The 23,754-nt window shown below is 61.7% G+C and overlaps 10 protein-coding genes across 10 annotated transcripts; 6 read left to right on the top strand and 4 right to left on the bottom strand.

The window, feature by feature from the left end:
- Positions 1-118: 118 nt before the first annotated feature.
- SPBC13G1.05 (Endoplasmic reticulum membrane protein 65) lies at positions 119-2,778 on the top strand. The gene is made up of 8 exons (XM_062768941.1): positions 119-287; positions 325-929; positions 964-1,291; positions 1,328-1,481; positions 1,523-1,639; positions 1,682-2,303; positions 2,341-2,482; positions 2,522-2,778. Exons 1-8 carry the CDS (start codon positions 141-143, stop codon positions 2,717-2,719), a joined length of 2,313 nt encoding a protein of 770 aa, XP_062624925.1. The 5' UTR covers positions 119-140; the 3' UTR covers positions 2,720-2,778.
- A 19-nt stretch (positions 2,779-2,797) lies between these two features.
- On the bottom strand, positions 2,798-3,260 carry LOC62_02G002431 (uncharacterized protein; the record flags this gene model as incomplete). The annotated part of the gene is made up of 4 exons (XM_062768940.1): positions 2,798-2,884; positions 2,930-3,040; positions 3,086-3,118; positions 3,255-3,260. 4 exons carry the CDS (start codon positions 3,258-3,260, stop codon positions 2,798-2,800), a joined length of 237 nt encoding a protein of 78 aa, XP_062624924.1.
- A 439-nt stretch (positions 3,261-3,699) lies between these two features.
- rbm5-a (RNA-binding protein 5-A) lies at positions 3,700-6,603 on the top strand. The gene is given in 7 exon segments (XM_062768939.1): positions 3,700-4,331; positions 4,370-5,379; positions 5,423-5,466; positions 5,536-5,811; positions 5,825-5,864; positions 6,059-6,456; positions 6,494-6,603. The coding sequence occupies 7 exon segments, from the start codon at positions 3,712-3,714 to the stop codon at positions 6,521-6,523; spliced, it is 2,418 nt and encodes an 805-aa protein (XP_062624923.1). The 5' UTR covers positions 3,700-3,711; the 3' UTR covers positions 6,524-6,603.
- LOC62_02G002429 (uncharacterized protein) lies at positions 6,582-8,630 on the bottom strand. Its single transcript, XM_062768938.1, has 3 exons — positions 7,371-8,630; positions 7,053-7,332; positions 6,582-7,015 (listed from the first exon to the last, which is right to left on the bottom strand). The coding sequence occupies exons 1-3, from the start codon at positions 8,563-8,565 to the stop codon at positions 6,622-6,624; spliced, it is 1,869 nt and encodes a 622-aa protein (XP_062624922.1). The 5' UTR covers positions 8,566-8,630; the 3' UTR covers positions 6,582-6,621.
- A 215-nt stretch (positions 8,631-8,845) lies between these two features.
- Positions 8,846-10,425, top strand: SDR16C6 (Short-chain dehydrogenase/reductase family 16C member 6). Its single transcript, XM_062768937.1, has 9 exons — positions 8,846-9,023; positions 9,064-9,177; positions 9,213-9,293; positions 9,350-9,534; positions 9,571-9,656; positions 9,691-9,821; positions 9,870-9,939; positions 9,976-10,246; positions 10,282-10,425. Exons 1-9 carry the CDS (start codon positions 8,897-8,899, stop codon positions 10,414-10,416), a joined length of 1,200 nt encoding a protein of 399 aa, XP_062624921.1. The 5' UTR covers positions 8,846-8,896; the 3' UTR covers positions 10,417-10,425.
- A 209-nt stretch (positions 10,426-10,634) lies between these two features.
- Positions 10,635-14,332, top strand: MSP1_0 (Protein MSP1). Its single transcript, XM_062768936.1, has 5 exons — positions 10,635-11,341; positions 11,375-13,044; positions 13,082-13,201; positions 13,249-13,576; positions 13,614-14,332. Exons 1-5 carry the CDS (start codon positions 10,681-10,683, stop codon positions 14,273-14,275), a joined length of 3,441 nt encoding a protein of 1,146 aa, XP_062624920.1. The 5' UTR covers positions 10,635-10,680; the 3' UTR covers positions 14,276-14,332.
- Positions 14,333-14,381: 49 nt separating this feature from the next.
- Positions 14,382-16,442, bottom strand: LOC62_02G002426 (uncharacterized protein; the record flags this gene model as incomplete). The annotated part of the gene is made up of 1 exon (XM_062768935.1): positions 14,382-16,442. One exon carries the CDS (start codon positions 16,440-16,442, stop codon positions 14,382-14,384), a length of 2,061 nt encoding a protein of 686 aa, XP_062624919.1.
- A 645-nt stretch (positions 16,443-17,087) lies between these two features.
- spg1 (Septum-promoting GTP-binding protein 1) lies at positions 17,088-18,355 on the top strand. The gene is made up of 7 exons (XM_062768934.1): positions 17,088-17,420; positions 17,460-17,543; positions 17,580-17,658; positions 17,695-17,847; positions 17,902-18,021; positions 18,060-18,137; positions 18,173-18,355. Exons 1-7 carry the CDS (start codon positions 17,344-17,346, stop codon positions 18,230-18,232), a joined length of 651 nt encoding a protein of 216 aa, XP_062624918.1. The 5' UTR covers positions 17,088-17,343; the 3' UTR covers positions 18,233-18,355.
- Positions 18,356-18,384: 29 nt separating this feature from the next.
- LOC62_02G002424 (uncharacterized protein) lies at positions 18,385-20,121 on the bottom strand. The gene is given in 7 exon segments (XM_062768933.1): positions 18,385-18,480; positions 18,519-18,734; positions 18,745-19,152; positions 19,198-19,330; positions 19,372-19,490; positions 19,599-19,667; positions 19,707-20,121. 7 exon segments carry the CDS (start codon positions 19,959-19,961, stop codon positions 18,448-18,450), a joined length of 1,233 nt encoding a protein of 410 aa, XP_062624917.1. The 5' UTR covers positions 19,962-20,121; the 3' UTR covers positions 18,385-18,447.
- A 219-nt stretch (positions 20,122-20,340) lies between these two features.
- DNAJC21 (DnaJ subfamily C member 21) lies at positions 20,341-23,446 on the top strand. Its single transcript, XM_062768932.1, has 10 exons — positions 20,341-20,488; positions 20,540-20,560; positions 20,604-20,684; positions 20,737-20,754; positions 20,804-21,013; positions 21,050-21,798; positions 21,835-22,029; positions 22,068-22,540; positions 22,578-22,825; positions 22,863-23,446. Exons 1-10 carry the CDS (start codon positions 20,372-20,374, stop codon positions 23,343-23,345), a joined length of 2,595 nt encoding a protein of 864 aa, XP_062624916.1. The 5' UTR covers positions 20,341-20,371; the 3' UTR covers positions 23,346-23,446.
- The last annotated feature ends 308 nt before the right edge of the window (positions 23,447-23,754 follow it).

Raw genomic sequence — 23,754 nt, 5'->3', positions numbered from 1 at the left:
TTGATTTCAACAGTTGTTTTCAGGCACGGCAAGCGGCATCACCGGCTCGCAGGCCGGTCAAGCGCCAATCCAACAATCTCCCCCACACTTGCTACAACCCTCACTCAACTCACTCTCTCTTACACACATTGCCACTGACCATGGCGGGCGAAGAATCATGGCTAGGCGCAGCTGCTGCGGAAGGGTCCAAGCCACCACGCCCGCACTCGTGGAACGGCGCAGTGGCCGGCGCCGCGGCGATCGTGCTCGATCCGCTGGAGCTCGAAGAGGACGCCCACGAGCACGAGGTGGGCGCTGGGTGTCAGGCGTTACTGACGACGCCAGGTATCCGCGCTGGATGACACGCTTGACATTCCGCCCTTTGCGCGCATGAGCTCGAGCTCGACGCTGACCCCTGCACCGGTGATCGAGCCGCGCGACCCCGCCGTCTCGCCCAAGAAGTCGCGATACCGGGACGACGACGAGCACCGGCCAACGACATACTCGTCGCTCCCGCCCAGTCCGCGCGCGTCCGACCTCAGCGTCCCGTCCCGCATGCTCGACATGGACGACCTGCACGACGTGTTCCAACGTCAGGGGCTCGGCGAGCTACGCCGCTCGTCGCTCGACTCGGCGGACGAACGAAGCGCCAACGAGGACTTTTATCCCGCGCGGTCGCGACGCCACACGCTCGAGCAGCAGCATGGAGCTGTAGAAGCGGCTCGGCTGGCAAAGGAGGCAGGATACGACGGTGGCGAGTTGGAGACGATCACATCGCCCCCGCTCAGCCCGACGTCGGTCAACGAGGTGGAGAACGCCGACGAGGTCAAGATCGACGACGACTTGCCGCCCAACGTCCCGAGCGACCGCGCAGGCCTGAGTATCTGGGACCTGTTACGTGACGAGGACGCTGCCGAGCAGTGGGAAGGCTGGATCGCAGATGGCAAGTGGTGAGTTGGGGTGCGGGGCGCTGCTGACAACAAGGGAGCGGATAGCAAACTTCCTCGCGGTGCCTCTCGCCGTGGAGAAGGTGACCCTCTTCGGCGCGCTCCTCTGCCTCGACGGGTTCTTGTACAACTTTACCATTCTCCCTATCCGCGCACTCTTTGCCGCGTGGAGCATTCTCGTCCGCCTCGTGCGCGGCCAGGGAGCGAGCAAGATCCCGCCGTCCCACCTCCAGTCGCTCCTTCGCATGCTCCTCCTCACCATTCCCGCACTCATCCTCGGCCTGTCGACCGATACCAGCAAGATGTACCACTCTGTGCGAGGTCAGGACACCATCAAGCTCTATGTCATCTTCAACGCCCTCGAGGTGGGTAACGCTGCACCCACGGTCTAACCCACACAGATCGGCGACCGCCTCTGCTGCGCTTTTGGACAAGACGTCCTCGACACACTCTTTGCACGCGACACGCTGGGATACGCCAGCGGCCCTGGTCGCCGTAGGAAACGCGAACAGGCCAGACCATTCTTCTTCTTCACACTCTCATTAGGATATGTCTGTGGGTGTCGTCGTGCGTGGAGTCAAAGCTAACCCACCCAGTGGTCCACACCCTTATTTTCTTCTACATGCTCATCTCGCTCAACGTCGCAATCAACTCTTACGACTACACTCTCATTTCACTCCTTATTAGTAACCAGTTTGTGGAGATCAAGGGCTGTGGGTGGCACCATTGTCTTCATATCCAACTGACCCCGCCAGCTGTCTTCAAGAAGTTTGAGAAGGAGAACCTCTTCCAGATCATGTGTGCCGACATTGTCGAGCGCTTCCAACTGGGCCTTATGCTCGTCGTCATTGCTATCCGCAACATGATTGAGATGTCGGGCTCAGACCTGGCCTTCCTTCCTCGTAGCTTTACCCGCGGCAAGAGTCTACTGGAGAGAATCCTCTCTGTGAGTTCCCCAAAGCTCCGCTCAACTGACATCAAGCCCGTCCTCTTCGTCCTGGCTTCCGAGATGATGGTCGACTGGCTCAAGCATGCCTTCATCGCCAAGTTCAACCACGTCCGTGCGACTGTCTACGGCCGCTTCACAGACGTCCTCGCCAAGGACGTGTTGCTTGCAGGCACCATTGGCAGTGGGCGCGGTCGTGATCAGAAAAGAAAGCACCCAATCCTGCTCGACCAGGCTCCGCTCGTTGCCAGGCGGCTTGGTATCGCGGCCATCCCGCTCGCCGTGCTCGTCATCCGTATGGGAGCCCAGGCTGTCGGCATGATCATGACATCAACGCATGCCATTGATGGACAGGCGCTCAGCTCGGGCTGGTTATGGACCGCACTGAAGTGGACCGCTGGTATCCTCGTGGCTATTATTATCTGGGGATGGTGAGTGGGCCGTCGCGATGCTCTCTGACCCTTGCAGCCTTGTCGTGCTCAAGATCCTTCTTGGCCTCGGACTTCTCAGCTACTCTGCTCTCCGTCAAGCCGGCATGGACGAGCGCGAGGCAGAGGACAAGGTCAACAACTTTGGCCGGACGGCCGTGGGGCAGAACAAGGAGGAGATTGTGAGCTAGAAGCACCGTGCCCCCAGCTGACGCGCCCAGGCATACGAGAAAGAAACTCGAAAGTACCTCTCGCAAGTGGTCGACGACCTGCCTGACCACTCGACGACGTCTACACCGAGGCCCGCACAGAGAGGCGGCGCCGAGAAGGAGGCAGAGGAAGCCCCAAAAGCAGGCAAGAAGAAGGCCTGGCGGCTCGAAGAGGTCGACCGCTGGACCATGGTCAAGCGCATCTGGTAGACAGCACACCCACACCAACACCACACCATACACCTGTTGTAGACCTATTTTAATGGCAGTGCATACACTTCGGAACCTTTACTCGTCGTCCTTGGCCGGCGCAGGGGCTGGTGGGTTGCGGAGGAGGCTCGAGCCCTTGAGCTTGCCGGCCCAGTCGTACTTGTTCTGCGGGTGTTAGTTGTGCTCACGGCGTCATGGCGAACAACTCACGTCGTAGACGGCAGCGACGGCGTAGATGGCAATGGGGAGGACAAGGCCGAGGGCGACGGTCTGGCGCGTGATGGTGCGCGTGAACTTGTAGTGCTGGTACACGTTCTCGCGCTGCGCATGTCAGTTTGCGACAACAATGCCCTAACGGAAACTAACCATAGCGGCCCAACGGTCGAGAGCCGGGTCATGCTGAGGGAGTTAGTCGTCTGTCGGCCTTGCGTCGTCGTTCAAGGCAGCCTTCGGGTCTTGGACCATGCTCGGCTCGACGGGAACAGGCGCCAGGACCGTGATCGCAGTCTGTGATCATGGTGGTGTTGCTCCTCACGATCATGGTGGTGTTGCTCCTCACGCGCAATGTACAGTTCTGCAGCGTCGGCGGCAGGTGCAGCGTGCCCATCCGAGGGAGCAGCCCCATCTCCGCGCCGAGCTCCGCGCCATTACCTCCGACGCGCCCCGACCCCGCCAAAGCCAACTCACTCGAAGGTCTGCGCTGTCAGCAATCATCCTCCTCCACCCGCACGGTACTCACGTCCGCCCATTGTGAATGCTGCTTTGTTGTTGGTGTTGAACGTTGAACTCGATGTCGTCGAGGTCGTTCAACCACTCAACGGGCGTCGGATTCACTCCCAGCCAACCAAGCTTATCCAGCCCCCCTCCTTTAATTTCCCACGCCACACAGAAAAACCCCGCTGCGTTCCTGGGCGGCGGATGTGATGGGATGGACTTCGACTTGGAGGGCCACAACAACGTATGCATTGCTCACATCATCACCAACACCCAGCATGAACCGCGCACGCTCAAGATCACCAGACTACAGGCAGCGCGCGTACTCGCCTTCCCGTGCCACGGGGGGCCACTCGCCGCCACCGCCGCCGAGGCGGTACGACGGTGGCCGAGGACGCTTCGATGACGACAGTAGGGATCGGCGGCCCCCTCCACGGCGGTACGACGACGACCGGCGGTACGACCGCGACCGGCCGCTGCCGTACGAGGAGGAGCGGCGGGGCGGGTATGGTGGCGGAGGTGGCTATGGCGGACGAGACTACGACGACGACCGGCGTGGCGGCGGCGGCGGACGCGATTATGAACCCCGCCGCCACGACTACCGCGATTACGACCGGCCACGCCGCGACGACCACTGGGAGCGCGGGATGGATGTGGATGACCACCAGCCTGCGCGGCGGCAGCGCGCCGAGCCCTCCCCGCCCTCGCGCGACGTTATCCTCCTCGGCCTCGACCCCGAGCTCACGGAAACGGAGCTCGCTGGCTTCCTCCGCACTGAGCACGGCGCAGCAGTCGACAGCACCAAGATTGTGCGCGACAGGTCGACGGGCCAGTCGAAGCTGTTTGGCTTCGCACAGTTCTCGACCGTGGAAGAGGCGGAGCGCTTCATCTCGGCCAAGTGAGTCACTAGGGGCGAAACAAACTGACCCTGGCTAGCTTCCCCACCATCACCATGCCAGCGCTGTACACGCACTCGGACCCCAAGACGGTCAAGATCGACTTTGCAGGCGCGCGCGCCGACTCGCATCGCGCACCCGGCGGCGGTGGTGGCGCGGCGCCGCCGTTTTCCGCCACGCCCCGCGGCCACGACGGCATGCGGGACATTGGAGCGCCGGGCGAGGGGCAGCGCGTACTGCTTCTGCGCCACCTCGACCAGGGGACCTACTCTGGCGAAGTGACGCGCAGGCTCGCCGAGGAGATCAGCCGCATGATCGGCAAGGGGTCGGAGCGGGATGCCGAGGCCGCCATCTCCCGCGTTGTCATGATCACCGACCGCGATACGTCGGCGCCGTGGGGCTTTGCCTTCGTCGAGCTCGTGACCCCCGAGCTGGCTACCGCGCTCCTGTCGTACCTCCTCTCGCCACAGCACCAGCCCAACGGCTTCCTGATTTCCCAAGTGCCCATCGCCGTGTCGTTTGCCAATGCGTCAGCGTTTATTCCGACACCTGCTGGCCCGCTCGGCGGCGAGTTCTTGCTCAAGTCCGCTCCGAATGGCGGGATTGGCGCAGGCACCATTGCCAGCCCGGACGGAGAGTACTGCGCCTACTGGCATCAACAAGCAGGCGCGGTTGAGACGATTCCCCGTGGAGCGCCGCCAGTGCCCGCGCGTGGATCGCCGCTCGAGATCCCCGCAGCCACCAAGACGTTCCTCGGGAACCTTGCAGGTGTTGTGGCTCCCAAACCCAAGGCGCCTGCCCCCACCGCCACTCCAGCTGGTGCGATCAGCCAACCTTCCACCGCCGGACCCAGCAGCCAGACGGCCGACGCCACCCCCGCGCCACTCGCTGGCTCCATGGGGCCGATCAAGATTGGCGGCTTTGGCTCGTTTGGCAAGAAGCCCAAGAAGAGTGAAGAAGTCGGCCTTATCCACATCAGCGGCCGTAATGCCTTTGGCGACGAGGAAGACGTGGACCTCGTGGGCAAGGACACTGTTCTTCTGTCTAGGAGTGAGTTGATATGGTTGCGATACATCCCAACTCACACTGTCAGCCAAAGGAGCAAAAATCATCCCACCAACATCCACAAGTCGGAAGGTAAACCGGTATTGCGGCTGCTCACCGCTCCCACTGAAGATGCTCACGCCGTCTCTCACTTGTATCTAGGTCGCGACCAACATCTCCAAATGGAACACGAAGCAGTCGGAGCTGTCGGCTCCAAAGGCGCCGGCGCCTCCAAAAGGTGTCTCGGGCGCGAATGCCGTTGTGAGCATTCGCCCGCCGAGCGCCTCTGCTGCCGCCTCGTCGTCCAATCTCGATAACGGACCGGCCGAGGACGCAGAGTTCGACTACACCGACACATCGTCATTCGCCACATCTGGCAAGGTCGCCTGCCTCCTCTGCCAGCGCCAGTTCAAGATCGAAGATACGCTCCGGAAACATGTGGCACTCTCAGATCTTCACAAGGCTCGCACTCCCTTTTACACCTGAACCTCGTAGGTTCAGGCCAGTGTCAGAACTGACAGAATTTACTTGCTCTGCTTAATCACCCGCCACACATCCAAACCGCACGCAAAACTGTTGCTGCCTCAAACACCCAAAACCTGCATGTCCAAACCCACTATTCACTTCCTGTCTTGATACTTTGGAATACAGACTAACCTGGCCGACCCGGCCGCATGCGAAGCAGGCAGGCGCCGTAAACTCGGCCTTGGTGGCGTAGATGCCGATGGCGGCACGTACCGCGACCGCGCAGCGGAGCGGCGTGTCGTCCACCATCAGCCCGACAAGCCTTCGCTTCCGCCCCTTGTCCATGGCCGCAAGCCGGTTCCCGAACCCAAGCCGAAAGCGCCATCACCGCCTCCAGCTGCACCCGCGCCCGCCGCAGACGAGTCCAATGTCGGCAACAAGCTCCTGTCCAAGATGGGTTGGGCGTCCGGCACTGGGCTCGGCAAGGAGGGCGAGGGCCGCGTGGATCCCATCCACGTCAAGCAGTTTGAGGAGCGCTCGGGCCTTGGCGCGTCCAAGGGCCGCGAGGCGGGCGCGTGGTCGGGTCCCGGCGGCTGGCAGCAGCGGAAGAAGGACATGGTGGGTGTGGTGTATTCGAGTGTGGCTGACGCCGCAGACAAAGGAGCGCTTCGAGTCGTCCCAGTAGCTTATCACTCACTCGTCTCTGATCTCCGTGACCGTTCGCGTAATTGCAACAATGCCATGTCTAGTCTATGTATTCCGTGCCAACGTGTCTCTATATCCCTATGCGTACTTGTTGTGGCGTGACGTTGACGCGCCCTTCTTCCAGCGTACTAAGCCATAGCCGGCAAGTGCGACCGTCACGCCGCCTAGCAGGAGCACGGAACCCCACGACGAGAGGGTGCTGAAGAGTCCGTGCGATGCGTCGCGCGCGGCCTTGGCCTTGGCCCGACGACCTGGCGCCGGCTCACCGTCAGCCGGTCGCGCAGAGGCAGCGTCCTCCACGAGGGCCAGCTCGTCCTGAATGCGGCGGAGCACGTCGCCCTCCCATTTGCCCGTCTCGTCGGACAGATGCGTGAGCGTGCGCAGCGCACCGGTGAGCGCGTGCGTCGAGAGGAGGAGGGCGGTCTGGTGGGCCTCGATCTGGGCGAGGTGCGCGTCGAGCGGTGAGAGGTCGCTGGGAGATTAGCCCAGCCGCCGCTACTGCCACTCACGTAAACAACCCGGCGTCGACCTCGACCTGCTTCGGCACTGCGCGCGGCTGCTGCCCCGCGCGAACAGCAGCGTCAATGTACTTGCCCATGTCGGCGATGCCCTCGAGAAGTCTCGCCTGCGAGTGGTGCAGGATGCCGTCGAGCACGTCACTGCCCGTGCTGAGCGTGTCGGGGGCGCCTTCGGACTGGGGCTCGGGCACGGGCTCTTCTGCCTCCACCACCTCCTCTGGCAGGTCGGCATGTGCCTCAGTGCCGTCCTCGAGGCCGTCGATACACACGACTGCGGGTTAGCGCTTCCGCACCGCAACGACAACCCACTGTAGGCAAAGTCCGAGTCGACGAAGCCGTCCTGGACTGTCGAGTCGGTGATCGTCTCGGCATGATACAGGAAGCGCGTTGGCGCGGGGTTGACCGGCTCGTCGAAGCATCTCGCGCTGCGCTTGCCCTGGTGCCGTGCGTCCGAGTGATTATCTCTAATCACCCACCCCTTGAGGCCGGCGGCAGCGATACCAAAGCCCATGTACATGCCCTTGAGCACGTTGGAGATGACGCTGCCGCCGCGGAGGATGGTGTCAATGTCGTCCGAGAGGATACTCAAGCCGACTCCAATGCCGACGCGCATCGCCCGGCTCGCAGCGTCGAGGATATTGTCCTTGACCACCACGCCCGTGTAGTCGCCGTCAAAGGGCGTCGCGTCCACCATGAGGATGCCACCCATCGCGCTGCGCCGCAGCGTCATGATCCGGTTGGCCGCCACCTGCGTCCCGGGGGAGCAGTACACGACAATACCAGCGTCGGTGCAGTCCCAGATCTTGTTATCGCGCACCACGCTATCGCGGCACGCAATGCTGATGCCGTCGGCGAGTGGCCGTCCAAGGGGGCTCATCTCGGGGTCGGGGCCGTCGACGGCCGGGTCGTACTCCTCGCCCACGGGCCCGATCTCGTTACGCTCGATCACTGCGCCCTTGCAGGACAGCTTGTCGCCCTCACGAACATGGATACCGGTGAAGCCGCGCGGGTCCGTGATCCAGCTCTCACGCACGCTGTGCCCCTCGTTCCCTCCGAGCACGATCAGGCCTGGCGCGACGGCGCCGCGTACACGGCCAAAGGTCGCCCGGCTGCCGTCAACGACGACGTTGCGGATCGAGACGCGCGCACAGCGCCGACAGTCGCCCTGGATAGCAGTCGCGAGCGCCGGGTTGTCAATCTTGAGCACGGCGCGCTCAGAGCCAGACTTGTACCCCAGCGTCGCGAGTTGCTGGTCTGCGGCCGTAAATGTGATTGTCGACGTGATGCGGTACGTGACCCCAGGGCACAGCCACACCTTGGTGCCCGGCCCGCCGTCCGTGAACATGCGGTTGATGTCTGGCGCGTCGGCCTTGCGCACGCACTTGTCGGCGGCGCCTAGCGCGAGGGGGAGGAAGGCCAGTGCGAGCGCCACCATGAGGACGACGCCGAGGTGTGGGCCGCCGCTGTGGCGCGGTTGCCAGCGATCTGCCCAATGTCGCCGCATGCTGGGGAGCGCGCTGCTGTGGGCTGTAGGCTGACGCGCAATGTGTAGATTGACGAGAGCAAAAGTCGACTTTGATAGAGTTTCAAGGTCTTCTTTTGTTTAATCGCGTCAGTGTAAGTCAGATGCCGTGCCCCCCCAATGTCAGGAACGCGCCTGACCTCCTCGCCGGCCTTAACCTCCACCCGACCGCGTCACCACACGACGACAGCCGCACCGCACCGCCCGCGCCGAGACTGACTCCACTTTCTCAGCATCACACACTCTTCCACAACCAGCGACAGCGGCGAGCATCTTCGCCAGCAGTCTGCAACATCATCCACACCCCTCAACCATGGCGACGCCAAGAAGCTCCATCTCGACAAGATCTACATATGAGCGAGCGAGCAGGCAACCCCCAACGCCGCCTCCATTGGAAGCCAGGAACGCTCCCCTGTCCTCCATCATCCAGCCTGATGACGGTGAGCGGAGCAGCTCCCGAGCCCGACTGACCAGGCCCAGGACCGCTCTTCACTCGTATCTTCGGACTCGCATCCATAGCCGTTGCCATCTTCAGGTTATGGACCCAGGACGCTCAACCCTCGACTCGCGCCGTCACTGTTTTGCTCCTCCTCGGTATGTCACGCCGACTGAATTGAAGCTAATTGTAGGGGGCTTCTGGTTGGTCCTTGTCCGAAAGAATGCAGAAGCGCCGATCGACTGGAGCAAGGAGATCGTCCTGATCACTGGAGGTACGTAGTTGGGCAGGCGGACACCGCTAGCTTGGGCTGACACGAGACTCGGACAGGCGGCAGCGGCCTCGGCGCGGTGCTCGCACAGAAGATCATCAACGATCCCAAACGGCAAGGGGTAAAGGTCGTTGTCCTGACGAACGTTCCACCAGAGCGTTTCGACTCTAGAATAGCGACCTACAACTGCGACGTGTCGAGCAAGGCCGATGTTGAGCTCGTCGCTGACATTGTACGGTTCGAGGTAGGTCGCGCGAGTGCTCCGAGGTGCTGACGACAGGTCGGCGCCCCTACCATCCTCATCAACAACGCTGGCGTTGTCAATGGCAAGCTGATCCTCGATCTCACCGAGGACGACGTGCGGAGGTGAGCATGTGCCAGTGTTCTGAGCTCATCCCAGGTCGTTCGATGTCAACGCGCTGGCGCATTACTGGACGATACAGGCCTTCCTCCCTGACATGCTGGACAAACGGCATGGACATATTGTCAACGTCGCTAGCGTCCTTGGTCTCTGCGGCTTTGCCCAGTGTGGTGAGTTCAGTTGAGGGCTGGTTCTAACTTCAACTGACACACGCTCAGCTGACTACTGCGCCTCCAAGGCGGCCGTCATCTCTTTGCACGCCAGTCTGCGCAGCGAGCTGGATCTCCAGTGAGTTGAACTCTTATACGCCTGCTCATGCTCCAGCTACACCACGCCCGAGATCCGCACCACGACCGTCTGTCCCGGCCACATCCAGACAGCCATGTTCAGCAGAATCTACGTCCCGGACCGGTTGTTGCTAAAGCCTCTGACGCTGTCGCTTTCCCCCGAAGCTGTCGCGGATGCGATTAGCGACTCTCTAAATGGCTCGCGCCGCGACTCGATCCTCCGCCTGCCGTTCTACACACACTCGGCTCGGCTCCTGGGTCCCGGGCCATCACTGGTCCCAGCGCCGCTCCGTCGAGCCATTGAATGGGTGAGCCCATGTCCCGGTCCCATCACTGACCCCAGTTCACTGCTGCCAACTTTGCCATGTTCAATTTTGGCCCAAAGCCCAGCTATGCGGACCGCCTCCGGGCCTGGAGAACCGAGACCCGAGCGCGTCGCGGTTTTGTCGACCCTTTTGCCCACACATCTCGCACATGAGCAACCCATAGATTGCATACATTGCATAGCATGTCATTCCTCTGCCCTGCTTGCTGTTTTTCCTTGCCCAGATATGCTTTGAAGCAGTTGTCGAACACACTGGTGTCTTGACATTGAACATTTTTTGCCACCTTCGACGCGTGGTCTGATCCTGATCTGGGTATTTGGCTGCCGCCATCGGACCAGCGCGCGCACGACGACGCACGCAGCAGCCGACTGATTACAATTCCACCTAGCCAGTTCAACAACACCACTACTCAACTTATGATCATTCGGCATTCTCAAACCATGGTCGCGCTCCGCACGCGCGCCTTGGGACGTGCCCGACATGTTCTCCTCGACAGTAGGCCCCTCGTCACCAGCCCGGCGCTGCGGCTACCGCGCTCTCCGATCCGCGGCCGGACACTGGCGACGCCGTCAGATCCGATCGACCAGCCGTTCACGAGCTCGACGACGCTGGCGAGCAAGTCCGAGTCGGGCAGCGCTCCCCCACCACCCGTCGGTGAGGGCGAGGGTGACGCCGAACCCGAACCCCCGTTGCCGCCCACCCCCTCCTTCCCCGCCATCGTCACGACATTGACGGCCCCTCCACCACCGTCGACCCCGCTCGCGCCCGAACACCACGTCCTCTTCAACCACCTCGCGACCTCGTTCATCCCCTCCAACCAGCCATGCGTGTCCCCGTCCCAAGGGACGCTCATGCAGGACGGTCCGATGGGCAAGATCATGGTCATTGACGAGACCGAGGCGATCCCGGATGACGAGGACCCCGTTATCGCGCTCGTGTCGCCCTTTGAGGGAGGAGATGCTTACATCGCGCGCGCTGTCAACGAGGTCGCAGGGCACCTGAGTGCAGATGTTGTCCGGCTAGACCTCGCGCTCGGCGTTGGTCTCGACGGCCCGTTCGCGCCGCTCAAGGAGACTGGTGGGTTGTGGTCATGGTATTTGCTGACCAAAGGCATCGCGGCACCTCCTCTGCCCCAGAGCATCAACCCGCTCCTCTTTACCCCGTCGACTCGTCCGCCCGAGAGCGCGCCCCCGCCCATGGAAGAAGAGGAGGATGAAGATGACTCGGGCATGGCAGCAAACTTTGGCCGCCGTGTCCCCGCCATGCTGGCTGTCGGCGGCCCAGGTCCCGGCGGCTCGCCGTTCTTCTCGTCGAATGTTCGACGTGAGGGCACCGAAGTCAACGAGGACTGGATCAACTTCTTCACCAGCCTCATCAACATGCAGCTGCCTGACGGCGAGGGTACCCCCGCCGCCCGGCGTATCCTCCTCCTCGAGTCGGCCGCGGCCATGTCCGAGACCTTTGAGATCTGGTGGCCTTCACTGCTGGAAGCCGTGCGCCGTCGTCGCCGTGGACCTGTGACTCCGTCAAGCCGAGGAGCAAAATCCAAGATTTCACAGAAGCCTACAACGACCCAGCCCACGACCATCGTGCTGTCCGTCCCTCCTTCTCTCCTCCTTCCTCACACTGCCGAGAGCAACTCGGAGTCGCGCGAGGAGATCGAGTCGCAGAAGGACCGCATTCGGTCTGTTGTCGAACAGCTTGGCGCCACCGTTGACGCGGTGCACGTCGTCGACGGTGGTGATAAGAGCGAAGAGAAGCTGTGGTACAGCAGCGAGGAGCACGACCACGAGGGCAGGAAACTGCGAGAGGAGAAGCGCCTGCGCGCAATCTTCAACCAGGGCCCCGCGGCCTTGTTACCAAGTTTCGTGACTCCCAACGATGGAGGACAGGCGCAGGGTGGCCACCCCATTCTTGACATGCTCCACCAGGTGGTCAACCGCAAGACCAAGGGAGACGGCCAGTCGGCGCCGCAGCTGGTCTGGAAGACGCTGGCCGTCGTTCCTTCCGTCCGCGACGCCGAGCTTGAGCGCCACGAGCGTACGCTCCGCCGCCGGGCCGTCAACGCCGCACTCATGATGCGTGCTGTTGGCCAGCTTGGTGCGACGCTCGAGGAGCCGCTCACGATGCTTGAGGCACCGGGCTCGGCACCTTGGCGTGGGCGGAAGAAGCGCCTTCAGCGCCGCAAGGAGCCGGACCCAGAGTGGGCCGAGGCTGTCATTGCCTGGAACGACGCCATGGACCTGGCCAGCACCGCCGTCGGCAAGGCGGCGACCGAGGCCGACTCGATCAAGCAGGCCATAGTCCTCAAGTGGGGCGATATCCAGATTGCGCGCGCCATTGCCGCCGACCACGAGCGGCACATGGACGACACCGTTTCGCAGTATCTTTCTGTCTCTGACCAGCAGCGCAAGCAGCGCAGGAAGGAGGAGAAGAAGAATGCGCCCAAGGAGCAGCCGCCGTCCAGCGATCCCGTGGTCGAGGCATTAAAGAAGTCCAAAGACCTTGGAAAGCACGAGCGCCGACTGCTTGGGTGTATTGTCGACCAGAACCAGCTTGCCAAGGCGTCGTTCGACGACGTTCACCTGCCCTTTAAGACGATCGACGGCATCCGAACCGTCATCTCCCTGCCCCTGCTCTTCCCCGAGGCGTTCCAGAGCGGTATCTTGAAGGACCACACGACAAGTGGAGCATTGCTCTTCGGCCCTCCTGGTACCGGCAAGACGCTGCTCGCTCGGGCCATCGCGGCCGAGAGCGGCTCACGGATGCTTGCAATTCAGGTGAGTTAGGAACTGCCCCATGTAGCTAACTCCCCAGCCCAGCGATGTCAACGACATGTGGGTCGGAGAGGGTGAGAAGCTGGTCAAGGCCGTCTTCTCGCTCGCACGCAAGCTCTCGCCCTGTGTCGTCTTCATCGACGAGGTCGACAGTCTTTTCGTGAGTGCTAAGGGGAATATGATTGTGGGCTAGCACTGACGATACAGGGCGCCCGCTCAGCGCGTGACGCCTCTGGTGGTGCCAAGGCGCACAACCAGGTGCTCACCGAGTTCATGCAGGAGATGGACGGTCTCAGCTCGGCGATTAGCAACCGCGACAAGCGAGTCGTTGTCGTCGGTGCCACCAACCGGCCGTTCGACCTTGACGACGCAATCCTTCGTCGTCTGCCCCGTCGCTTGTTGGTCGACCTGCCAACAAAGGCGGATCGCAAGGCGATCCTGAGGATCCTCTTGCGCGACGAGATGCTTGCCGACGACATTGACCTGGATAAGATTGCCGAGCAGACGGAGAGCTTCTCTGGATCGGACCTGAAGCGTGAGTTGGCGACGGAGTACCTGTGTTAACTCTACAGACCTCTGCGTTGCAGCTGCACTTGCTGCAGTGAAGGAACTCATCGAGGTGCCGTGGAAGGCGGCGTCGGCCAAGGCTACAGCACGGGCGACGAAGCCGGTGGCAACAAGCACCGCGCCGGGCGGTTCAGATCCCCGGGCAGATGTTCGTGTCGCGGTCGATGAGCCAGCCCCTGAGCTGGTGAAGACGGAGGCGGCGCCCGCAGTCGCCGAGGTCCCAACAGCGGAGCTGTCTCCTGCCGGCAAGCTCGTCGAGGAGACATACCTCAAGCAGTTGAGCGAGCGGGCCAGCGATGTCCCCGGTGCTGGCGCATCGACTCCCAGTGCATCGGAAACCGCTGCAACCGGGTCGGCCGCGCCAGAAACCAAGGCGTCGTCGTCACCTACGAATGGAGAACGACCCACCCGCCCACTATCAAGGCCAAAGATCAGCCTCGACAACCGCCTGCTGCACGCTCGCCACTTTGACACGGCGCTCGGCGAGATCCGACCATCATCTTCGGAAGAGGGCACCATGTCCGAACTGCGCAAGTGGTCCGAGCAGTACGGCGAGGGCGGCAAGAAGCGGGGCAAGAAGAGCGGCTTTGGCAAAGGGTTTGGGTTTGGGCAGGAGAAGCTGGGTGTGGGCCAGAACTTTGGCCGTGTGGGCGAGGAGAGCAACTAGCATTGGCGCACATATATAGAGCAGCATCATATCCACTGCACCAGCATTGCAATGCATGATTCAGCATCATCAGCCCAGCCACTGTACATTATTGCATGCTTCTACTCTATGTGCTATCGGCGGCGGTCTGGTCTGCCAGCCGTTCTCTCAAGCGCTCCAGGCGCCCCTCGAGCTCTTTCAACCGCGTCTCGCGCTTGGCCACGAGCTCCTGCAGTCCGTCGGCGGCGGTCTCTGGACGGGAGAGCACAAGCGCCTTGACAGTCTTGTCGTAGTGTACGACGAGGTCGTCCTTGAGCATGTCGGTGACGCGTGCCCAGTCCTTCCAGAAGCGGCGCTGCGCACGCGCCCAGAAGTGCTGGCCGAGCGCGAGGCCGCCAACGACGGAGAGGAGGCCGAGCCCGGTGGCCGTGTAGCCGGATATCAGGGCGAGTGGGGGCACGCACGCGACCCAGGAGGCAGACACGCCCGCGAGCGATAGCGCGTACGTCGTGAGGAGGGAGCGCTGCGCCGAGACCTGGAGGCGGGGGACGACGGTCGAGAGGAGCTGGTTGCGCCGGCTGGTCAGCGGGGGGAGGAGGGTGCGCGGCTCGACTGGCGGGATGGACAGGCCGAGCGAGGAAAGGTGGTTGAGGAGGAGCGGGGAGGAGAAGGGGTGGCCGGCGACGTTGGCCTCGGGGCCCTGCGGCGTGCGGCTGGACGACAGCTGGCGCGCGGTGCGGTCAGCGCTTGCGCCGAGCGTGCCCTGCAGCTCGGAGAGCTGGCCGGCCTCGTACACGAGCTGGCGCTGCGTGTCGGCGCAGAACTGGCGCGAGATGTACGAGCCGATATCGGCGCCGACGTCGTCGACGCGCAGGCGCGCGACCAGCCCGAGCCAGGACAGGCGGCCGTCGAAGAGCTGCTGGATGTCGGCCTTGGCCTGGGCGACGGACGAGTCGATGCTGCCTTCGACGACGCCGCTCGACACGCCCTTGGTCACGACGGACATGCGGCGCGCCTTGCCTGCGCCGCTGGTCGCCTCGGCGCGCAGGTCCGCCACGACGTCCGACGCCGACAGGAGCACGTTGCGGTCCGACCCGAGCACCGACTCGGTGTACGCGATCGCCTGGTGCGCCGTGTTCTCGGCCGTGCGCAGCTGGTACCCCGGCGGAATGGCTGTGAGCAGCGTTCCCCGCAATGGGCCGATAGCGGAGCCAACAAAGTCGCGCTGGAACGTGGCGAACGCCTTGGCCTTGGCGCCTCCTGCGGCGTCAGAGCCCAGCGCGGCAGACAGGGCGGACGCAGCGCGCATCGCCGCCGCCGCGTTGACAAAGCTGAGGTCGTACGTCGGGTGCGGCGTGCCGGGGACAGTGATGTGCTTGAGCTGCTCGGCAAGCGCGGCGCGGACCGTCTCCTCGGTAGCGCTGGGCGGCAGTGTGCCGTTCACGACAAAGTGGACGTTTCCCTTGGCCAGTGCTGGCGCGAGCACATCCTTGAGCGCCGGGGCTGTCGTGAGCCGGATCGGGTCGAGAACGAGCACGACCGCGTCCGCGGCGAGCGTGTGCGCGATCGCGTCTGGCCCAGGCTGGATCTCGACGACGTCCGCGCCCGACTGGGAGAGGAACGACGACGGGACCGTCAGCTGGCCTGGCAGACGGGCTGCGCGCGCATCGTACGTGATGGCGAGCGTGTCGTCCCCGGTGCCGAGGTATCGTTCTTCGATCGCGCGCGTCGTGTCGGCCGAATCGGACAGCGGCTCCTCGAGCACGGCGGACACGACGTCGCGCGGGCCAGCGAGGCTGTCGCCGACGACGGCGAGCCGGCCGCGGCGGGTATCGCTGAGGTCGGACAGGGCGGCCTCGACGCGCGCGTACCACGCCGACGAGCCCCCGACGTCGGTGTGCAGGATGGTCGCGATGTCGTTCAGGGCTGCGCGTGCGCGCTCAGCACCGAGGACGGGCACGGGGGCCGCAGCTGGGGTGGGTGGCGGCGGGGCGAGGTCGTCTGCTGGGGCCGGGGCCGTCGCGACGGCCGCGAAGGCGCGGGAGGGGGTTGTTGAGGGGGAGGACGTCGTCACATGCCGGAGAGGTCGCGACGTGAGCGTGCGGATCGCCGGCGCGCGCGCGACGAGGCGAGGCCGCAGCCCTTGTGACGCGAGCCGGAGGACCCCTGTCCCTGCGCGAGGCCTCATGGTGAGTCGAGTTGGTCAACGAGCGTGGTAAAGGTGTTCACAAACTGTAGCAGGAGAGGCGAAAGATCACACCGGCTCGGCTTGTTACTGCCAAAGCGCACAGACGTCGGAGGTGTGACCCGATGCCACGTGGGGTTACGTAAGTAACTTGAGGGTGTCAACAAGTGTGATGAATTGGTGCTTGTAGATGACAAGGGGAGCAAGAAGAATGTCCAGAGATTGGAGACAGAGACCGTGGTCAGGTTCTGGAGCAGAGTCGACGCGCGACGCGACGACGTTGGAGGATCTGAGGACCGTGGCGCCACAGATCGATCCAAGAGAGGAGACAACACTTGGCGAAGTTGAATCGTGATCACGTCTTGCCAGCGGGCATGGAGCGACCTCCACGCCAAGAGGCGCTTAAACGTGTGCCTCTCCCTAGATCAGACATGCTCTGTGTATTCCACCAGAGCCTCTGTCGCGTCGTCGGTGCTGTTGTTGATGTGGTCGCTTGCGTTGGGCGCGCTCGGCGCGTCGATCTTCGGCGCGTGGAATTGCTTATCTGATCCCCCCGTTGGCTGACTGACTGACTGACGCGAGACCCTCGATCTCAGCCACGGGAACAACACACAGAAACAACGACACAAGCAACGACACAACACACAAGCACAACAACACACACGCTCACTTACGCACACACACGACGACGACGACGCGCGCACAATAACCCAGCGCGCGACCTCACGACCTGTTGTATCACCCCGGGGCTGCGGCAACACCCACGCGAGCGGACCGAGCGCCAGTAGCAGCGACTGCGGCTTGATTCTGTCCCTCGCCACCGCTCGCGCGCAATAGATTCGCGCAGACCAACCAGACCAGACCAGACCAGACTGAGCTCTTGCATCATCATCGACACTCCATCATGACGGACCAGGGATACGCCTCGTCGGGCTCGGGCAGCGGGCGCGTGTCGGGTGGCGAGGGGAGCGACCGGAATGCGTAAGTTGGAGGTGACTGACGCCAGCTCACACCGCCCAGCATCGTGCTCAAGGTCGGCATGGTGGGCGACTCCCAGATCGGCAAGACATCGCTCATGGTCAAATATGTCGAGGGGAGCTTTGAGTGTGTGCGTCGTGCTAGCTGGCACTGACAACCCAGCGAGGACTATATCCAGACACTCGGCGTCAACTTTATGGAGAAGACCATCAGTATCCGGAACACGGAGATTACCTTCTCTGTGGGTCGCGGAGACGACGCGCTGCGCTGACGGCAGATATGGGACCTCGGCGGACAGCGCGAGTTCGTGTCCATGCTGCCGCTCGTTTCAAACGACGCCGTGGCCATCCTGTTCATGTTCGACCTGACGCGGAAAGCGACGCTCAACAGCGTCAAGGAGTGGTACCGCCAGGCGCGGGGTTTCAACAAGGTGGGTGGGGGGGGTGTGGCTTGCCGCAGGCGGCGTGACTGACAAGCGTGACAGACCGCCATCCCAGTGCTCATCGGCACAAAGTATGACCTGTTTGCCAGCCTGCCGCGCGAGGAGCAGGAGGAGGTGACCAAGCAGGCCAAGCGCTTCTCCAAGGCAATGCACGCGCCACTGGTGGGTGGCTTGGCACGGGACGCAGCTGACATGGCCAGATCTTCTGCTCTACATCCCACTCGATCAACGTCCAGAAGATCTTCAAGATCGTGCTCGCCAAGGCCTTTGATCTCAAGGTTGGTGCTGCGCGCGCGACCCGGCTAACCGCCAGTGTGTTATTCCCGAGATTGACCAGGTCGGCGAGCCCATCCTCCTCTACGTCGACGTCTAGTCTGCGACTACTACGTCTTTTTACTGCCCGTCTGCGGACTCTTCGCACTACCCACCACCCCATTATGAGAGACATGATGCATTGCTTCCGACCAGCGATGGACGGCAGGCATGTTGACACAGGTGTTTGGACTAACACACAATACTATTGCTGCGCATTCTATGGGCATCTGCTTGATACGGTCTAGGGCTGCTTCTTCTCGTCACACACACACTTCACCACTCCATCTGGCCGCTGCACGCCTTGGCCTGGGTGGTTAGCTCAAGACAGGCACGTTCTAACCTACCTCTGCGAGAATCCCCTGTAGACGAAGCTCGCGCAGCTCGGATCGCTGCTCGGCGGCGTCGAGCAGCTCGAGAATCACTTGCTTGTGTACCTCGACCTTGAGGTTGGCTTCCTCGGCTCTCTCTCGTCCTCTCTCGGTGGCAGCCTCGATCTGCTCGGCGACACTACCCGGTAGAGCCTTGACGAGCGCGGCCAGCGCCGACATCTGCTCCAGGATCTGGGTGGACGCGGCGGAACTGAGCGAGCCAGAATTCTGCCTGCTGCTTCCTCTCTGTGACTGGCGTCTGACCAAACCCGTGTACTATCTGCTGTGGTGATGGACGCGTTACCCCGAGGTGGAAGTAGTCGGGGTGCTTGGTCACTTCTGAAAGGCTGGAAACTGGCGAATCGGCGCCAGATTCGGTCGACTCCCGCGTTCCTTCGAGCTTTCGTAGTGCTGAAGCTGGCGTAGACACCTCTGGTTCAGGAAGAGATGCGAGCTCTGAGAGGCCTCGCCCCAGCTCGATCGACGACATTGGGCGGGCGCGTGAGGCGCGCTTGAATGACACGGAGGAGCGATGTGGGGCGCTCTTACCGACTGGCGTTGACGCGTTGAACGAGGTGGAGCGACTCAGTGGCGAAGGAGTGATGAACTCCTGAATGAATCAGTTCGGTTTCTTCTTCGAGATTATGCAACAGACCTTCCAACTTTCTCCCAGCGTCTCTTCGAGCTTGTGTTCGAGGTTTTGGTGGGTGAGCCCAAACGTGAAGCGGGTACCCACTCTAATGTACTGTCTCTGGTTCTCGATCGTCATGTGCTTCTGTTCATTGTCACTGGAAGATTAGTAGGTGACCTCCACACTTCCGGCACCTACCGCTGGGACTGGGAGAACAGCTCTTCAGACGTCTGCCACTCGTTCCGCACACTGTCGAGGTCCTCCTGCGTCGGGCGAACTGAAAGTTCCTCGCGTAGCTTTGAAACCTCGTTACCGAGCTACACGCGTCAGCACGTCCGTGGGCGGTCGCCACGCGGTTCTCGAAGCGCTGTTGCATGCCCGCGCACGGCACGTGCAGCAAGCATGTTACGCGTGTCCACACCCACCCTGATGATCTCGGCCTCCTTTTCCTTCAACTTTCGGTGCAGAATTCCCGTGTCGGACGGAGTTCCGGGCTGGGCGGGGGTTAGTACGTCAGCGGGCGCACCACTGACTGGTGACAGCTCGCTGAGACCGAACCAGCCGCTGTTGTCGCCCGAGCTGGCGCCGCGGTTGTGAGTGCGCCATGCTGCTGGCGAGGTGATTGAACTCGGGCCGTCTTCCTCTGCAGATGGAGTATCTGTCCACTTTTTGAGTGCCATGGTTGTGTATTGGACTGATTGGGAGCGGCGGCTTGACTTTGCTTTTGGTGTGGTCGAAGTTGAAGCCAGTCGCGCCGAGGCTGGCGGGTGGTGGTTGATGGTCGTCATTGTTATTGTTGTTGGTGTGGAAGAGAGAGTGTTGACTGTCGAGTGTGTGTGTGTGTTACATGCGAAGGGAAGGTGTGTAGGTAGAGTGGAGTGTGTTATAGCAGAAGTGTGTGTGTGTCGTGTTGATCGAGGAAGGAGGCGCCATTCCAAAAGTCTCGAGCAGCTCGAGCAGTGTAATGTTTCACGAGGCGTCCTCGCCATCACAGAGATCGATCGCCCTGCACTGCACACGCCTGCCTGCCTTTGGCTTTGCTTCAACGACACGCGCGCTTGGACCACCTCCACCTCTGAAACAACACGCGGAATCAATTCCACTCGACGTTTTCTAAAGTATCTCTACTGAAATATCCAGTCCATCGCACTCTCGTGACCTTTGCCACTTATCTCTTGCTCTAGATTCACCTTAGACAATGGGCAACGACCAGTCGAGGTCGTCCGCCTCAAAGGAAGAGGACGAGTCAAACCGGAGAATCGACTACTATGAACTCCTTCAGGTAGACATTGAGGCAACTCCAGACGAGATCAAGGTACGCCCGGGCTTGAGCACCACTTTCTTGGGTCAATGCTGACACGCCCAGAAATCATACAGGAAGCTTGCTGTAAGCTGCACAGCTGCGTGATGGCCCAACTCACACTCGACAGCTCGTCAACCACCCGGACAAGAACCCCCACCGCGTCGAAGAGGCGACCAAGCTCTTTGCAGACCTGCAACAGGCTTACGAGGTGGGTTCGCCGTCGGATCCGAGGAGCCGAGCCGTGCTGACTCCAATGCCAGATTCTGAGTGACCCAAATGTGAGGCTGGATTGCGACCATGGCTATACGGCCTTCTCACACGATACAGGAACGAGCATTCTATGACAAGCATCGCAACGACCACATCGAGACCAACGACGATGACTTCTACGACCATGTCCGCGCCGGCGACACTGCGACCAATGACAAGCGGTCCAAGTTTAACAACCGGAGGCGAGGAGACCCAGGCGTCAAGCTGGAGCAGCTGATGCGGTTCTTTGACCCCAAGCTGGCGAGGAAGATGGACGACTCGAACGAGGTGGGTTAGTGTTCAGATGACGAACTAACAAGCCAGGGGTTCTACTCGGTCTACCGCACGCTGTTCAACGTCCTCGGCTCTGATGAAGTGCTGCACACTCCTGAAGGACAGACGTCTGTGTACTATCCCACGTTTGGCGACTCGACTACACCCTACGCGCCTCCACCTGGCATGACCAAGGCGGAGAAAGCCAAGACCCACTGGGTCCGCGACTTTTACGTCGCATGGGGCGAGTTCACCACCGAGAAGCGCTTCGAGTGGCTAGAGAAGTGGGAAGCGCACCGTGGAGAGGACCGTAACGTCCGCCGACTCATGGAGAAGGAGAACAAGAAACTCCGCGAGGATCACCGCAAGGAATACATTGATACCGTCAGGACACTGGTGGAATTTGTTCAGCACCGAGACCCCCGCTACAAGGCATACCAGGCGAAGCTTGCACAGGAGAAGAAGCAGAAGGCTCTCAACCCTCTTGCCTCTGGAGCCTCGACGCCGAGCTTCAAGGCACCACCTGTCGACGCCGAGGCGGCACGCAAGCGCGAGGAGGAGAGGATGAGGCTGGCGGCGGCCCACGTGGAGCAGGATTGGCAAAAGTTTTCCACCAAAGGGCCAGAGGACGAGGAGGAGGTTGACGAACATGCGTATGAGGGTGACGGAACCGGCATCCGAATGGAGGACGAGTCTGGCAACGAGATCTTCGAGTGCGTCGCCTGCAACAAGACTTTCCAGAGCGAGGCGCAGTGGACCAACCACGAGAGGAGCAAAAAGCACAAGCAGGCGGTGTTCAAGTGAGTCTCGTGGCTTGGGCATGTGGCTGACTGTAGACTTGCCAAGCAGATGCGCGCCGAGGCGGGCGGCTTTGACGACGACGACTTTGTGACGCCAAAAGAGGAGTTGTCGCCTGCGGAAGATGCTCTTGACGATGAGGACCTCGAACTTCTTGACGACGATGCGGAGACCGAGCTGATCGCCGAACTGGAGGAGCTGGAGATCCAGGAGGCCACTGAGGAATCGTTTGCGTGCGTATGGCGAAGCTTTACACTTTCTGACACCGCAGCACAATTCCTACTAAATCGTCGAAGAAGAAGACCAACGGCGTGACTCAGCCAGAATCCAAAACCTCGCCGGTCAAGGCTGCGCCTCCAAAGCCCACGCCAGCCCTGGTCGAGGACGATGCCGACTCGGTAGCCGACTCGGAGCCCAAGCAGCCTGAGCTGTCCAAGCGGGACAAGCGACGCGCAAAGGAGGCGAAGAAGAAGGCCGAAGAGGAGGCAGCCAAGCAGGCCTGGAAGGAAAGTCGCAAGGCTGCCAAGAAGGCGGGTGCCGGACAGGCCCCTCCTGAGGAGCCTTCATCGAAGAAGGTCGACGTCGACAGCCGATTCGTTCAGCCCAAGACCAAGGGCAAGGCCAAGGGAGGAAAGGGCAAGGTTGAGAAGGTGGTGGTCAAGAAGGAGGATGTCGACCGCGCTGTCACCGACATCCAGACTGCGCGTGAGAAAATGGTGGCGAAGTGGGCGGACGACTGGACAGGTGAGGAGTCCGTGTGGGATTGTAACTGACTCGCTAGACCTGGTTTCTCGCACGCGCTCAGTTCTTTTCTCTGGTGCCGAGAAGGTGGACTTTGAAGTGCTCTGCCTCGGGCTTGGCAAGCCATTCAGCGACCGTACTGCCAAGATCCAGCTCGCGTTCATCCTCGAGCTTGTCTCTGGCCTCGGCGGTGAGCCGTCGATCATTGAAAGCTTCGACCCCGTCTTCGAGGACGGCGACCTGCAGGTCCTCGAGGCACTCGGCTGTACCGTGATCGAAGAGAATCTTGTAGGTTGCTCGTGTGGCTCCCGGCTAACCTATTCAGCGCGGTCAGCACATCATCAGTGCCGAGAAACCTCACCTTGCCTACTTGCCGCACTGCTCAAAGGCTCTCTACGAGGCATTACTGTCCACCAACTTTGGCCCGCGCCTTGCCAATGCTCCTCAGTTTTTGCTCATTGGTAACGACCTGGGTGAATACCTTCCCGGCTTTGTTAGGGAGCCTGTGTCATCCGTCTCAACCCCAGCCACCACTGAGCCTGAGACGGATGAGTTTGTCAAGCCCAAGAAGAAGCGCAAGAACCGTGGGCCATCGCCACGCCCTATCGAGGACAGTGTGCTTCGACGCGTCGTCCCACACTTTGACACGCTCATGTTGTCTGATCTGCCTGAAACCAACCTGCCAGGCTTTGCCCGCGCCTTCTTGTCCACTGGCCTGCAGTGGTTGCCCGCGGCCAAGGTCAGCGAGGTCGACTGGGACAAGCCGCTGCCTCCAGTCGTGTGGCCCGAGGATGGTGAGGTCGCGTAGAATAGAGAGTTTGACGACTGCGTAATCTCGTGCATGGCGACGCGGCGGCCGATGCTGCGTCGCCCATCATAATTTCTGTTGTACCATGCAAGCAATGCCACTGACCCACACTTTGGGGTGCCAGGAGTGACGTGGGGTACTGATTATGACGTCGTATTACGGCCGGCCATGTCCGTCTAAACAATGGGAATTGTAGGCAAATGGATTGGATCGGATACGAAGGGTCCTGAGTTCGGCAGTCTGTCAATCCCGAGACTGAGTCCCTGGCTGAGGTTCCCAGCCAACCCTGGCTGGTGGTGCCGCGCCGCCTACCGCTACTACCTACCACGAGCTACAACAGGAAACACAAACATGAGAAAATACATGTGACTCGGGGCAGCAAAGCAGAGAGACGAGCAAACGTCGACGA

This window comes from Vanrija pseudolonga, chromosome 2 (genome assembly GCF_020906515.1).
Source record: "Vanrija pseudolonga chromosome 2, complete sequence".
Taxonomy (NCBI): Eukaryota; Fungi; Basidiomycota; class Tremellomycetes; order Trichosporonales; family Trichosporonaceae; genus Vanrija; species Vanrija pseudolonga.
This window is presented reverse-complemented; position numbering and strand designations above follow the sequence as displayed.

Bases quoted from the DNA above. Each gene is read 5' to 3' on its own strand.
- LOC62_02G002424 (XM_062768933.1), bottom strand. From the start codon at position 19,961: ATGACGACCATCAACCACCACCCGCCAGCCTCGGCGCGACTGGCTTCA. The intron at 19,153-19,197 runs GTCTGTTGCATA...TGATTCATTCAG, and splicing joins CGCTGGGAGAAAGTTGGAAG to GAGTTCATCACTCCTTCGCC. The intron at 18,481-18,518 runs GTAGGTTAGAAC...CTAACCACCCAG, and splicing joins TACAGGGGATTCTCGCAGAG to GCCAAGGCGTGCAGCGGCCA.
- rbm5-a (XM_062768939.1), top strand. From the start codon at position 3,712: ATGAACCGCGCACGCTCAAGATCACCAGACTACAGGCAGCGCGCGTAC. The intron at 5,865-6,058 runs GTAGGTTCAGGC...CATGCGAAGCAG, and splicing joins CCCTTTTACACCTGAACCTC to GCAGGCGCCGTAAACTCGGC. The intron at 6,457-6,493 runs GTGGGTGTGGTG...CTGACGCCGCAG, and splicing joins AGCAGCGGAAGAAGGACATG to ACAAAGGAGCGCTTCGAGTC.
- spg1 (XM_062768934.1), top strand. From the start codon at position 17,344: ATGACGGACCAGGGATACGCCTCGTCGGGCTCGGGCAGCGGGCGCGTG. The intron at 17,544-17,579 runs GTGTGTGCGTCG...CTGACAACCCAG, and splicing joins TATGTCGAGGGGAGCTTTGA to CGAGGACTATATCCAGACAC. The intron at 18,138-18,172 runs GTTGGTGCTGCG...GCTAACCGCCAG, and splicing joins CCAAGGCCTTTGATCTCAAG to TGTGTTATTCCCGAGATTGA.
- MSP1_0 (XM_062768936.1), top strand. From the start codon at position 10,681: ATGATCATTCGGCATTCTCAAACCATGGTCGCGCTCCGCACGCGCGCC. The intron at 13,045-13,081 runs GTGAGTTAGGAA...CTAACTCCCCAG, and splicing joins CACGGATGCTTGCAATTCAG to CCCAGCGATGTCAACGACAT. The intron at 13,577-13,613 runs GTGAGTTGGCGA...TTAACTCTACAG, and splicing joins CTCTGGATCGGACCTGAAGC to ACCTCTGCGTTGCAGCTGCA.
- DNAJC21 (XM_062768932.1), top strand. From the start codon at position 20,372: ATGGGCAACGACCAGTCGAGGTCGTCCGCCTCAAAGGAAGAGGACGAG. The intron at 22,541-22,577 runs GTGAGGAGTCCG...CTGACTCGCTAG, and splicing joins GTGGGCGGACGACTGGACAG to ACCTGGTTTCTCGCACGCGC. The intron at 22,826-22,862 runs GTAGGTTGCTCG...TAACCTATTCAG, and splicing joins CCGTGATCGAAGAGAATCTT to CGCGGTCAGCACATCATCAG.
- SPBC13G1.05 (XM_062768941.1), top strand. From the start codon at position 141: ATGGCGGGCGAAGAATCATGGCTAGGCGCAGCTGCTGCGGAAGGGTCC. The intron at 930-963 runs GTGAGTTGGGGT...GCTGACAACAAG, and splicing joins TGGATCGCAGATGGCAAGTG to GGAGCGGATAGCAAACTTCC. The intron at 1,482-1,522 runs GTGGGTGTCGTC...TAACCCACCCAG, and splicing joins ACTCTCATTAGGATATGTCT to TGGTCCACACCCTTATTTTC.
- SDR16C6 (XM_062768937.1), top strand. From the start codon at position 8,897: ATGGCGACGCCAAGAAGCTCCATCTCGACAAGATCTACATATGAGCGA. The intron at 9,024-9,063 runs GTGAGCGGAGCA...GACCAGGCCCAG, and splicing joins CATCATCCAGCCTGATGACG to GACCGCTCTTCACTCGTATC. The intron at 9,940-9,975 runs GTGAGTTGAACT...CTCATGCTCCAG, and splicing joins CGCAGCGAGCTGGATCTCCA to CTACACCACGCCCGAGATCC.
- LOC62_02G002429 (XM_062768938.1), bottom strand. From the start codon at position 8,565: ATGCGGCGACATTGGGCAGATCGCTGGCAACCGCGCCACAGCGGCGGC. The intron at 7,333-7,370 runs GTGGGTTGTCGT...GCTAACCCGCAG, and splicing joins CGACTCGGACTTTGCCTACA to TCGTGTGTATCGACGGCCTC. The intron at 7,016-7,052 runs GTGAGTGGCAGT...CTAATCTCCCAG, and splicing joins GTCGACGCCGGGTTGTTTAC to CGACCTCTCACCGCTCGACG.